At 37.8% G+C, this 12,259-nt stretch overlaps 1 protein-coding gene across 1 annotated transcript in view; it reads right to left on the reverse strand.

The window, feature by feature from the left end:
• TAB2 (TGF-beta activated kinase 1/MAP3K7 binding protein 2) overlaps positions 1-4,568 on the reverse strand; it is a 20,711-nt gene extending 16,143 nt beyond the window's left edge. Inside the window, exon 1 of the mRNA XM_009883290.1 lies at positions 4,467-4,568. Within this exon, the coding sequence (XP_009881592.1) occupies positions 4,467-4,568 (102 nt within the window). The remainder of the gene's footprint in view (positions 1-4,466) is intronic.
• Positions 4,569-12,259: the final 7,691 nt, after the last annotated feature.

The following is a 12,259-nucleotide window of genomic DNA, read 5'->3' on the forward strand; positions in this document are numbered from 1 at the left end:
CACTTCACTTTCCTTACAGAACTCCCTGCCCATCCTTCCTTCCCCTCCCAAGAAATAAAGGTTAATACTTTCAGCCAGAAGAGCACTGGTTGAGGCCCAGATGTTACTAAAACTAAATAGGTATCAAATTCATCCAGCACACAGAAACAGTTACTAGAAAGAATGCATATGATCAAGGAAAAAAATTGAATATGCCAAGTAGTAACATTATCAGTTAGTTAACGAATAACACAAGCAAGATAAATCGATCCATGCTACATGCTTTGTATCAAGTTACTTTTGTTAAACTAGCAGATGGTAATTCTCATCCTTCCATCAGGGTGAGAGGTCAGAGAGGATTGTGCAGACATAGCAAGACTATTGCTACCTTATAGATTTAAAAAAAAAAAAAAAAAAAAAAGGAAAAAAGACTGACATAACAGAAGTGGGAGAGGGACAAGGCTAAACTCCACCCACAAAACCAAAACTATGTGTTCATACAGGCCAGATGCAGTTCTAAATTCTTAAAAAAACCCACCCACAAAACCTTTTACAGTAACAGGATTCCCTAAAGACTACCTAACTAGCCAACTGTCCATAAGGATTGTTGCAGAAAAGTCTTGAGAGATATGAAAATGGGTCAAATTGATGGTACACACATCGGCTCTAGTTTGGAATAAGCACCAGAGGACAAAGTAATCAAAGTTAGTAGTGAAGAAAGGAATCGCACACAGACAGAACAGTGGGTAAGAAAAGATAAGAACAATAGCCTTGTATTTGTTGCAAAGGAGAAAAGGGAGCCAGAAAAGGTAAAAAGATAGGATGCCACAGAAAAACAAGCTAGAAAGATCTTAAAGGCAGATTTTGCATGAATGTAAGTGAATTAAAATTATTAACAGAAAGGCCAAAAATACCAAACCAAAAAGGAACAGGCCAAGCTTGCAAGGCCCTTACATTCAGCTTGAATGCATTTCTTTGGACAATTTTTTTTTTTCTTTTTTAAGACTGCATCCAATCAATTCCAAAATTTCAGTGTCGTCAATGAGCAAATTGGAGAACTCAAAGGGAAAACGGGGGCACATGGAACCCCTGGCATCTTCTGGCTGGCAGAGGCAGAGTTTCAACCGCTTCTAGCTCTTTATAGATCAGAGAACCGGTTGATGGCAGAATTGAGCATATTCCAGCAAAACAATACCCCTCATCTTAGCTCTGCCCATGTCCCAATTGAGTTTAAAATGTTGGCACCCTGAAAGAGAAAGAAAAAAAAAGAAAGAATAAGAATGTTGGAGGGAAACGATGAAGCAAGGAGAGGACGTAGACTTGAGGAGCAAGTAGTTATAGAATGCTCCAGACATAAAAAAGAACAAAAGGGGACAATGTCCACAGACTGGTGATGCTGCAGTGACTCCTTTAAATAAGGAGAAGGGGAGAGCTGAATGCAGGAGACTTGTTGGGAAGAATGGAGGGATGCAAAACTTTTCAGGAACATTCAGTGCTGTCAGCCCAAGAAAGCAATACAACTTTTTACTCCCTAGATTCCACAGGTTTAAATTTAATCCTATTAGATTTTCGGTGGTCCTCTGGTTTTAGAGTATTAGATATTGTTTAGATATTTCAACCGTGGGCTATTTACCTGAAGACATTTGCATACTCTGTTTATCCTTCAGTTTCTCATTATAATTATATAATGCTACAAACCTTACTTTAAAGACAAGCTGAAAGCGTTTGGCTAAAAAAAAAGTCAAAGAACAGGACTGAAGCATCCGTATAGTTTTCCTGTACAATTCACAGTGATCTGAAGAAACTTTTCTTGCTACGCAAGCCTCTTGCCTCTATCATTATAAACCGTGTAACTGCTTAAACTTTCAGGTTCTCTCCTGGGATATCTTATACTTCCTGGTTTAAAAACAACTTCACCCTGACACATGACACTTGCACAACAGGTATTATGGGGGCAAGGCGAACGCACCATTTCTTATACCCAATAATGTCCTTAAGTACTTCTCTGTGCCCTAAACCATAGTTACTGCATTTATTGGAAACGCCTTCCACTATGCTCAACTACAAGGCAGCAGAACTCGGGATTCAGACACTGTTCCAGCAGCATTGCAAAGACACGCAAAATTACTCTCAAATTCTGCTTTCTAATTTTTTTACCACCAGTCCAAGTACAAAATTTGTTGGTTTAAAGAGGTCATATTAGGCTTCATTTTTGATAAAAAAAAACCCCAACCAACCAAAAAACCTCACTATGTCAGAGCAGCAGCACAGCTAGAAGCTGATTCAGAGAAACCAGAGCTCATGGAATTTCAAAGAACCACCAACATAACAGCATTTTCTTGATCAGTCTTAGCAGCTCTCAGCTAATAACAAAAAAAGGTAGCTTTCTAGTGTAACAATACTGCACATATGGTACATTAATTACCCTACAGAATTTCTGAAAAATCCTCTTATAAAAGCTGACCTAAAACACTCCTTCAGATTCTAAATCCTTCTCCCATATCTGTCAAGTACAGTATCTTTTCTTCACAGTTAAGGCTCCTTTTTATAAAAATAATAATCCACTGTATTCAATGTTATGAAGGCTGACGAGTCTCTCAAAAGTCAAGCACTAGCTTTTAAATTTATCAAGAATTACATTCAAAAGGTGATTACTGATGCATTCACTCTGTCAAGTCCATTGACCTTGCTCAACAAGGTCAATGTTCTTCATGTTTGAAGAACAAAACTGTACTTGTAGTATAAGAATTAGATTAGTCCTACAGAGAAGTATTATAAAAATGGCAGTGTACAATCCTGAGAACAAATACAGGCAATTTATAGTCTGGTTCAATTTCCTCGTCAGCTAAATAATTACGAGAGAAAGGGCTGGGGAAAGCTTGAAACCTCACAAGCCCTGAGCAGAATTTTGTCCTCTTGCAAATCAAAACAAATCCTCTCAAAGAAGTGCACTTTTCACACCTTCTTACTCTAGCATGAAAGGAGAGTCATGATAAAGCCTTGAAAATATGAACATTAAATTGGCAGTGTCACACTTCTCCCAACAGTACAAATACTATGTTTGGATGCATGTGTGCGTGACTACATATACATATGTAAGTATACATTTATATGTATTTTAGAAATAAAAATACATATTAAAAGCAAGACAAACAATTATCATATAAAGCATGTTGAATCATAACCACAGATGTCCTAGCCACAGTTCAGAGACAGCTAGCTTCTGGGAACTCAAGACCCATCTTTCTTCCAATCAAGCTGTGTATACTGATGATCAGTATGAAAATTCAGACAATCCTATTATTATCCAGAGTACTCAAAGGTTGAATACGTCAGATAAAAAAACGTTCCAATCAGTATGGATGCTTTGGGATCACGGGAAAATGTAAAGCAAACATGTTCAAGCAACACAGTTAAGTAAGTTGATCAGCATTTGTTAACTCTAGGCATTCAGGTGTCCCTATGTCAGGCTTTGGATGGGCATATTAATTTATCTGCTGAAGTAACTAACACAATGTTGTAGAGCAGAAGTTGATACAAAATATGGGCATGTAAGTTACTCTGATAATGGCAGTACAGAAAACAGATAGCTGAAGATAGAAGGTGATGATATGGCAGTCCACAGCCTTAGCACTAACTGAAATACCAGGCAGAAATGCTTTGTTACTTGCAAGCCTAACAGAAATCTATACATTAGCAGCACGGACTCCAAAGCTATAACAAAACAGATGAAGCCCATCTGGCAGCCAAAGCCCTGGGAAGCACTGGGCAGAAGCACACCAATGCATCACACCCACTCAGGTCCAACATAGAGAATGCTAGGCTACAACCACTTAAGTCCTGCGTGATTCACGCTGCCTCAGAGGACTTGGGTATGCCCACATTACACTCCTATGCTCCATGCTGCAGAAGATCTGTAAGGCCACCAACAGCGACTCTGCAGGCCAAGGGAGCTGGGAGTGGAAAGCAGTGGGGTCAACCTGCGTGCAGCCAAGGGCTTGCTAATTACCTTGAAGCATGATGGAGACCAGGTAGCAAAGTTGCTTCTGGACCTGCCCTGACCCTCAAAGCAATTAAAAAAAAAAAAAAAAAAAAGAAAGAAAAAAGCAGCTGCATTCTTGTAGCACTGCCTTAAGTTGTCCCTGCTGGACTCAACTTGGCTTTGCATCCCTCCTTTTGCCGTGGTTAGTTCTGGCTCTTGAGATGGCCAAAAGGCACAAGCATACTGATTGGCAAGATGGTAGTCTCCATGCACACACTGATTTTCAGGCTGGTTTGCCTTGTGTCACCCCTGATTAGACATGGAAAAAGAGAGGCCAATTTAACACTTAGCTTGCTGTGCAACATGAAGAAACTGACTGTGTGTATTTGTCTCACTCAAAAAGGAAAATAAAAAGAAAAAATCTGCTTTCAAAAGGAGACACTCACAAATAATGCTTAAAATAAGCAACACTGCTTACTCATACAGTCATTAACAGAACACTGACCTGTAACATGCATCTGGATACAACACCTTCAGGTACCTCAGGAAACTTCTGTCGCAGGTCATGTAAAACCTGAATATCAATTTGCTGGCTTCCTTGGGCCATTCGTATGTTGCCTGGTCAGGATTGTTTTTCAACAGGCAGTTTTAGGCCTTAATAAAGGGAGTACTCATCTCTTCTGTCCCAGCATTTTCTGTAAGATGAAGGAAAACCTTAAGACACTGAAAGCAGGCACTTTGATGTGACAAAACCCAACAAAACCCAACTCCAAAGAAACCCAGAAGACATGCAAAAAACCCCTTTCCAATTATGAAATATAAGCCTGTATTTTATGTCAGTATTTTCCCATGCAGTATCTCTGGCTAACTAATTGTCCTTCACAGACTTGAAAACAGCCCATTTATAAACATATCTCCTGATCAATTTCCTTCTGTCTCGTTTTTTATACTGACATTATAAAATATTTAAGACTAAAAAAAATACTTGATTTATCAAAGTATTAGAAGTCATGGTTTTAAGAACAGGATTTTTACTTATTTAAGACACAAGTAAACACGAAGAACTCCACATCAACAATAGGAAGATCATGTTCATTCAGCTTTTGAGTGTACTTACACTGTTACCTTTACCATCACTGTTACTGTTTACTATCAGGATATTTTGGCTAGAAATTCAGTGTTTCTAAGGTTCAGGATTTACTAGCAATTGTCTACTTGTTTTTCACCCAACACACTTGCATATTCTGACATTATGACTAGAAGGAAATAACCCTAAAGCAACTCAGGTGTCTTCAACTAATTCTGTTTCTCCTTTGAAGGAAATTATGACGAGTTATGAATAAGATTACATCACCATCATGCAATCAACACATTTACACAAGTTATCTGTCCTGGCCCTGTGATATCCATAGGCTTTTACCAAGAATTTCTACCCATTAAGTTTGGAAGAATGCACCTATGTATTACACAATAGAATGGTATCTTTTTCATATAAACTAATATTACAAATAAATGTGACCATATGGTTTATAAAAACCCCAAACCAGTAAACACCAACCTTCATTTACCTCTTAAGTTACCAAATCTTACTCAAACATCTCTATCCATTTACTGACTTTCTCCTCCCCTTCTTTACCTGCTTTTCTTTTCTTTTTTTCTTTCCTCATATTTAACTTGCACTATTACCCCATGTGCTGATTCACGACAACCTGCAGAGAGCTGCCTCCAGTACCACAAAGCACCTGTACATGCTAGTCCCTGATCCTGTCAGCCCAAGTTTTTTCCCCTCAGCAATCCCACTGGCACACTCTCTTTGTAAGCGAGCCTACGTACTTGTGTTTCTGTACTCCTATGCACTAAAAGGGGACTAGTGGCAAATTAATTGGAGAGCATTAATCATAGTTTTCTAGTGCTTTAACACCACTTGTGATTCAAATGTAATGTAGTGCAATGCAATGCTACAACTTCTCTTGGGACTGAAGAGATGGAGAAAAACCTGCAAAGAATTGATGGGAAAGCACAGAGCACATAATTTTCAGCAGGGATGACAAGACAGACGTAATATTATTCCAGGACCACTGAACTATACATATATATTATATATAGATGGAAACTCCATCTATACACACGGGGAAAAAAAAACTTATTAGCTAATAAAATAGTGAAGACTGAAAGTCACAAGAATATTCCAGTAAACATCTGCTAATTATTTTAGACCCATAAATCCCATGCTGGAGACAACACATACATAAACATACAAGCAAGAACAGAAGTTTTTCTTAGAATACTCAGAGATGTTTTGATAAAATATAGATCATGATCCTACCCACAGTTTTCAGTGTACGTAACAATACAATATTCCACTATTGAAAACTGTACCACAATTTTGAAAAACCTTAACGTATGAAAAGTACCAGCCAAGACTGCTAGAGATGAAAACTCAGGTTATGGGATTCCTTCCCAGAATACACATTCTGTTTATGCAAGCTCAGCTTCCCTTCTCTCTGTGCACTTTATTAACAGAGCCAGAGCACCCCAACTCTTCAGGAGCTAGGAAGTCTGGTTCCCTTCAGACCTGTATGATTAAAAAACACAGCCCAAAAACTATCTGTGAAGAGGTGACCAGTATGAAGATCTGTGAAAATAGTGGGCAAGAGAGGATTTTGTGAGAGTCCTACAAAAGTAAATCAAAAGTAGTGAGCATACATTTAACACTAACAGTTACAATATAATTACAGTTTAACTAGACACACCTGCACTAATCCTGCACAAATTTACTCTGCATATACTGGGAGTGCTATCTCAAAGGGGCAGAGAAATACTGAAGACAACTGCTACCTAAGGTGCTCTGCGGCAACTGCTATCAGTCCCCAAGATCAGTAATTTAAAAGTAGCATGGATACGCCTAAACAAGCGGTGGTCATACTTTAGACTGAAGTTTAGACACACCTAAGAGGCCTCAGAATCTGCAACACTGCACAGAGGATCAAAATATTTTGTTTTGAACAACTCAAGCTATACATGTGAAAAGCAACCATGCTCAAAAGCCAACCCGAGCAGCAAATTATGGCTTACGCAATTGAGAAAAATCACCCTGGCCAGAAAGAAACACAAGTAAATACCTCTTCTGAAACAAGAAGTAGTAATTTATTTCCTCCCTAAAAAAGTATCAGGCTTTTACTCTGTTATAGAAAAAAGCTATGTGAAACATAACATTAACATGGTTAACATAAGGGATAAGAACTGCGAAAGATAAAATGAAGTCATGAAACAGTCTTTAAACATAAATTCAAGCACTATAGCGTTCCCTTCCCCTCCCACTTCACACGCATTGGCTAGCACAATGTTCAGTATGTGCATCTACTGTTAAAACAATGCTAAAGTCTGCTTGCATTCACTCAGGTTTCCAGCAAGTAATTGATAAAGGTTTGGGAACAAAGAATACTGTAAGAGTCCCTGAAGTCTTGGGGCAAACAGCTGTTCGCTATAGCAAACCCAAAGGAAGAGCTGACCATCCAGGCACAGAGCACAAGCTCAAGCCAGCCCAGAGAGGAGACCCTGGAGTGGGTGGCTGCACATGCTCCCCTGAAAGCACCTTGAGCAAGCTATCCACCCTCAGCTTGGATTAACGGAGACTGGAGATGCTGCTCCCAATTGTTTAAAATACATGCCCTCGGACAGAAAACGTGAGCTGGGTTGACACTGCTCTGAAATCTTACATCCCTAAACTTTGAAAAAGTCAAGTCCATGGCAGTGATAGCACAATTCCAAAAAATAATGAATCCATGCCTCACTAAAAACACACACCTGTTATTTCTTCAGTGGTTTAGAATGCCAGACAAATCTGAGCAGTGACAAAACACTATTGATCTTACACTTTCTTTTAAGCAACTGTTAAGAAAAACACTGTTCAGAAGAGAAAAAGAACACCAACAAATCAAGCAATTAGATAATTCAGTTGTTTATCAAGGATACCTGTACTGCAATGCTTCTCTAAAATTCAAAGCTGGCAAGATCACAGCAAGTCCAGAAAAATACAGGATTCTATTAACACGGAGGAAACTGTTTTACCTTAGTTCAGTACCAAATGCCATTTTTCCACCCCTCCCCTCTTATACCGAGCAGGCCATTAAACTTATTGCTAAATGAACAGTTAATCCTCCCCAATCCTCCTAAGACCTCTTAATTTTTTTCCTATTTCTCTAACCTACATTAAAGTAACCCATACCATAACACACAATATCATTATCAGAACAGTACATTCTATACTCTCCATCACAAATTCCCTGTACAGTACTAAAAAGTTTGTATTTACTCTTCGTAAGTCTCCATCTTTTGTCTGATGCATCAGATTGGCAAAACAGCACCTTCACAGCACTCTTACAGCAAAAACTGCACGGAAAAAGATTCATTTAATGAAAAACCACAGAGAATAGATTAAAAAACATTATTTAAAACATTTAAAACCAGAACGTTTCATGTCACCCCAGTGCTTAATTTCAATAAAATACTTTGTACTCTAGCTCATTTTTCAGTCTGTAGTCTTGATAAAACACAAAATTGACCACAAATTTCATTTATTACGCCAAACCAGCAAGGCATTACAATAATTATGTTAAAATTCAGAAGTGCTGTAGAGAAGCTTCTCTGCATCTTCAGATAAAATGTCTGCAAAATCCAATTATTTGTGGTAGCATGCAATACTTGGAAGACTGCTTGTTTTCATTTTGCTGCTGTACTTTTAAGTTTCAGTGGCTTAGCACCAAGAAGATGCATGTAGTTAGCGCAGGAAGAGCTACAATTAACATCTACTCTATAATTTTACTGAAGTTACTAAGAAATTTTTGTACACGTGCATTAAATGTGTCAACATGGTGGAACATGAGTATGGGAGAAAATAAACGCAATAGGCTCTGCTCCCACTATCTTCATTCACAGAGAAATATACTCAAAGCAGTATACCCACCACATCCACCAAAAAAAAGTAAATTTTTTTCTTCAGTTTTCATTATAATAGGTAACTAATATGGCTTTACTGACAATATAGCATACGAAAAATGCACTTGTATCATATGAATATTAAGGTCTCACTCCAATCATCACTTAAAAAAGAAAAACCTACTGCAGAGCTCAAAGATACTTGAAGATTATTAATAAACTCAAATAAACCCTAAGGAAGTCTGAAGTGGCAGGCCAGGAAGCCTCATGAGGCCTCTTTAGTACAGACAGATTAAATTTTTTTCCCCAATTCTCGATGTTGCAAAGGAACTATAAAAAAGACTCAGCATCCATCTTGCCAGAGGAAAGCTTAAAGAAACTGAAAGTTATCTTGACAGACGCATGCCTAAGGGACAGAAACGTAGCACTGTTGTCAGCCATGGAACTCAGAATCTCCTAGCAGGACACCCAGAATATTGTTAGAAACTTACGTATGCCAGTGGAAAATAAAAGGCGCAAACTCCAGAGTGAACAGCCAAGACTGCAAGTGAATAGACTGTACAAGAAAAGGGCACCAACAGGACATAAGGGAAACTGCTGACAGCAACATTTTGGCTTTATTCAGAAACTCAGGCATAAAATAAGGCCAATACAGCACTACAGAAGTAAACTGAAAAATCTAGTCAAGAAATTAATTATCAGCAGAAACAAAATCCAGCAACGGTGACTCAAGAGAAAGAACTCTTCCTAAAACCATTAAAAGCAGTTTACTTGCAGAGGAAAACTTTTAAATACTGTAGTGCAGTACAATATAAAGTTATTTTTGTAGTAATGTCCATTTACTATCCTTTTACATACTGCTTTTAGCTATTTCAAAAAACCCTTCAGTGTGACTTTATACGATTTGAGACAGACATGCACAACAAAGATCCTAGTACTCACTTATGCCAGAAATACTAAGTAACTGGAAGAATTAATTAGCTGTGTTCTTTTAAAGACTACTGGCAAGATCCCCAGATAACTTAAAAGGCCTGGCAACTGTAACATGATGGAGCTCCTGTTGAAGCTTTATTCTGTGAAAACTATTGATACAAAAGTAAACAATGCGTCATCTCCCAAAGGCTACTCAGAACCATGAATACGAGACACAAAACAAACTGCTTGTCTTGTTTATTAAAAAACTCAAGACTTAATGTGAAATACGATTCAGATGCCAAATACTAGGCTGTTGTAATGCCAGACCAATAGCTAGTTAATAAATTTGTAAACGTCCTTTTTTCTTACAGAGCACAGGTTCAACAGATCAGAGACAATTCTTGAATACAAACCTTAAGCTTAATACCACATTGACTTTTCACAAAACACTTACAGTGCAAGTGTTCTTCAGAGTAAATTCTGCCAAAACTGATTTTATGAAATAATTACACCTAACAAAATCTAAACAAAGAAGCTGACAGTCTAGAATGTTATCTGCACTTCTTGTTCATTACTAATCTTTTCTTACTGCAACTTCACATACAGTCCATGCCATAAGAAATATCAGAGGTAATTGGGCAAATACTAGCATAACTGCTATATTGAACAATTTCAGTTGAACTTATGATGCACTCAATGACTGAAGTCCCATTTTTGGTCAGCCACTACTCTGGAAACAGCCTGGCTGTAAGTATTTATTAAAAGAGTGCTGTGAATGCAGAAACAAGAGGACATTGCCTTGTAGTATTAACAGTGTAGATTATAGATGTCGTGCACAAAAAAACTGCTGTAATGACAGCAAATTGGATGCAACGAGTTGCAAGGCAAGACCAGTGGAGGTTGCTGAAGTGCCTGTTGAGACAGCAGCCAGTTGGATGCACTCCAACAGGTCTGTGTCCTTATGTTGGGGGCTCCAGAGCTGGATGCAGTACTCCAGGTGCAGTCTCACAAGTTAAATGTGAGACTAGAAACTCCCACTACATGTACCTAGCAAATGGAAGAAAGAAAAAAAAAAAATATCAAGAGATACCACTGCATGTCAGGCCAATTTACCTTACAGAAATAGGTTACTAGCTCCAGGGAGGACTGCAGTTTTAACTGTAAAATTTACAGCTTGCAGGCAGGAAAAAGGAAAACCCCAATAATAATAAAAGCAAAACTGTATGATTCTCTGAGAAGCCACAATACAAAATACATTTAGAAATTTAACAGCAAGAAAGAGCAAGAAATAATGAGAGTCTTCCCCTGCATCTAACCCAAATACACTTTTTCTGAACGCTTACATGGAGTCAAATATCAGGTGATCTGAACGCATGCTTTTTTCTTAAAATTTAGAGTAATTTTGTAAGGGAGAAAATATAGAAACAAGAACATAATACAACACAGTCCCATATTCTCTCTGCAAAGGAGATTAAAAAGTGAAATAATAGAATATAAAAGCTTACACTAACATCACTAATGCTTTAAATGCATATTTTTAAAGAAAGAGAGAAAGAGTGTGTGAGAACTACATGACGGAAACAGGATTATTAAATATTCCTAGTAGAATTTAATTTCTCTAACACATTACTCAACTTTTCCATGGCTATTTTGAACCATTTAAACAGTATTTAAACAGAATAATCATCTTATCCAACCCGCAAGTTATCCACCTCCTAATTTAAAAAAACCCAAAAAACAAACAAACCCAAAAAACAAATTCAGGTCATTACAATTAGTTTCTGGTCTCATCCTCAATTTACTACACAATGATACTTCTATTTAACTATTTCCTAGATCTCTACTCTGCACTGTTCTGAATCCAAACAAGAATGAGAGAGGATATAAGCCTGATTTCATCACATGACCGTAAACCTGAAAAAATCAGAATCATGAATAAGCACGATAGAGTTCTCTGCCAAACACACTTCTGGATTGAATTAGACCAAAAGACTTCTATCAAAAAATCAGCAGTGAGTAAGATCAGACAAAGATGGTAAACTCTGCAACAATTCAAAGAAATAACCTGTTCCTATGGAAAAATCTATTTTAAGTGACCATATCTGGAAGCGATTCATACCTTGAAGCAGGAGTTGGTAGTTTCCCTTCCTCCAAATTCATTACAAATATTCATGTCCAGAAATAAACTTTCATTTAACACATTTCATGATGTCTTCCTAACTCCTGGCCTGAATAACAATGTACTATAATGGGTCCTACAGCAAAAGTATGCACATATAAAACATTTAAAGAGGTTTAATCTGTCAGGTATCTCCTTGGAAACTATGAGCACTTATACAGTATCTTTTTCAAGGAAAATTAGTTAGTTGGGATTGTACTCTCTTCATGTTGTGCAAATAAAATAAGGGGGTTTTTGCTGGGGGCTCTCCCCCCCCCCCCCCCCCC

The sequence above is a fragment of the Charadrius vociferus genome, unplaced genomic scaffold (assembly GCF_000708025.1).
Source record: "Charadrius vociferus isolate BGI_N301 unplaced genomic scaffold, ASM70802v2 scaffold114, whole genome shotgun sequence".
Taxonomy (NCBI): Eukaryota; Metazoa; Chordata; class Aves; order Charadriiformes; family Charadriidae; genus Charadrius; species Charadrius vociferus.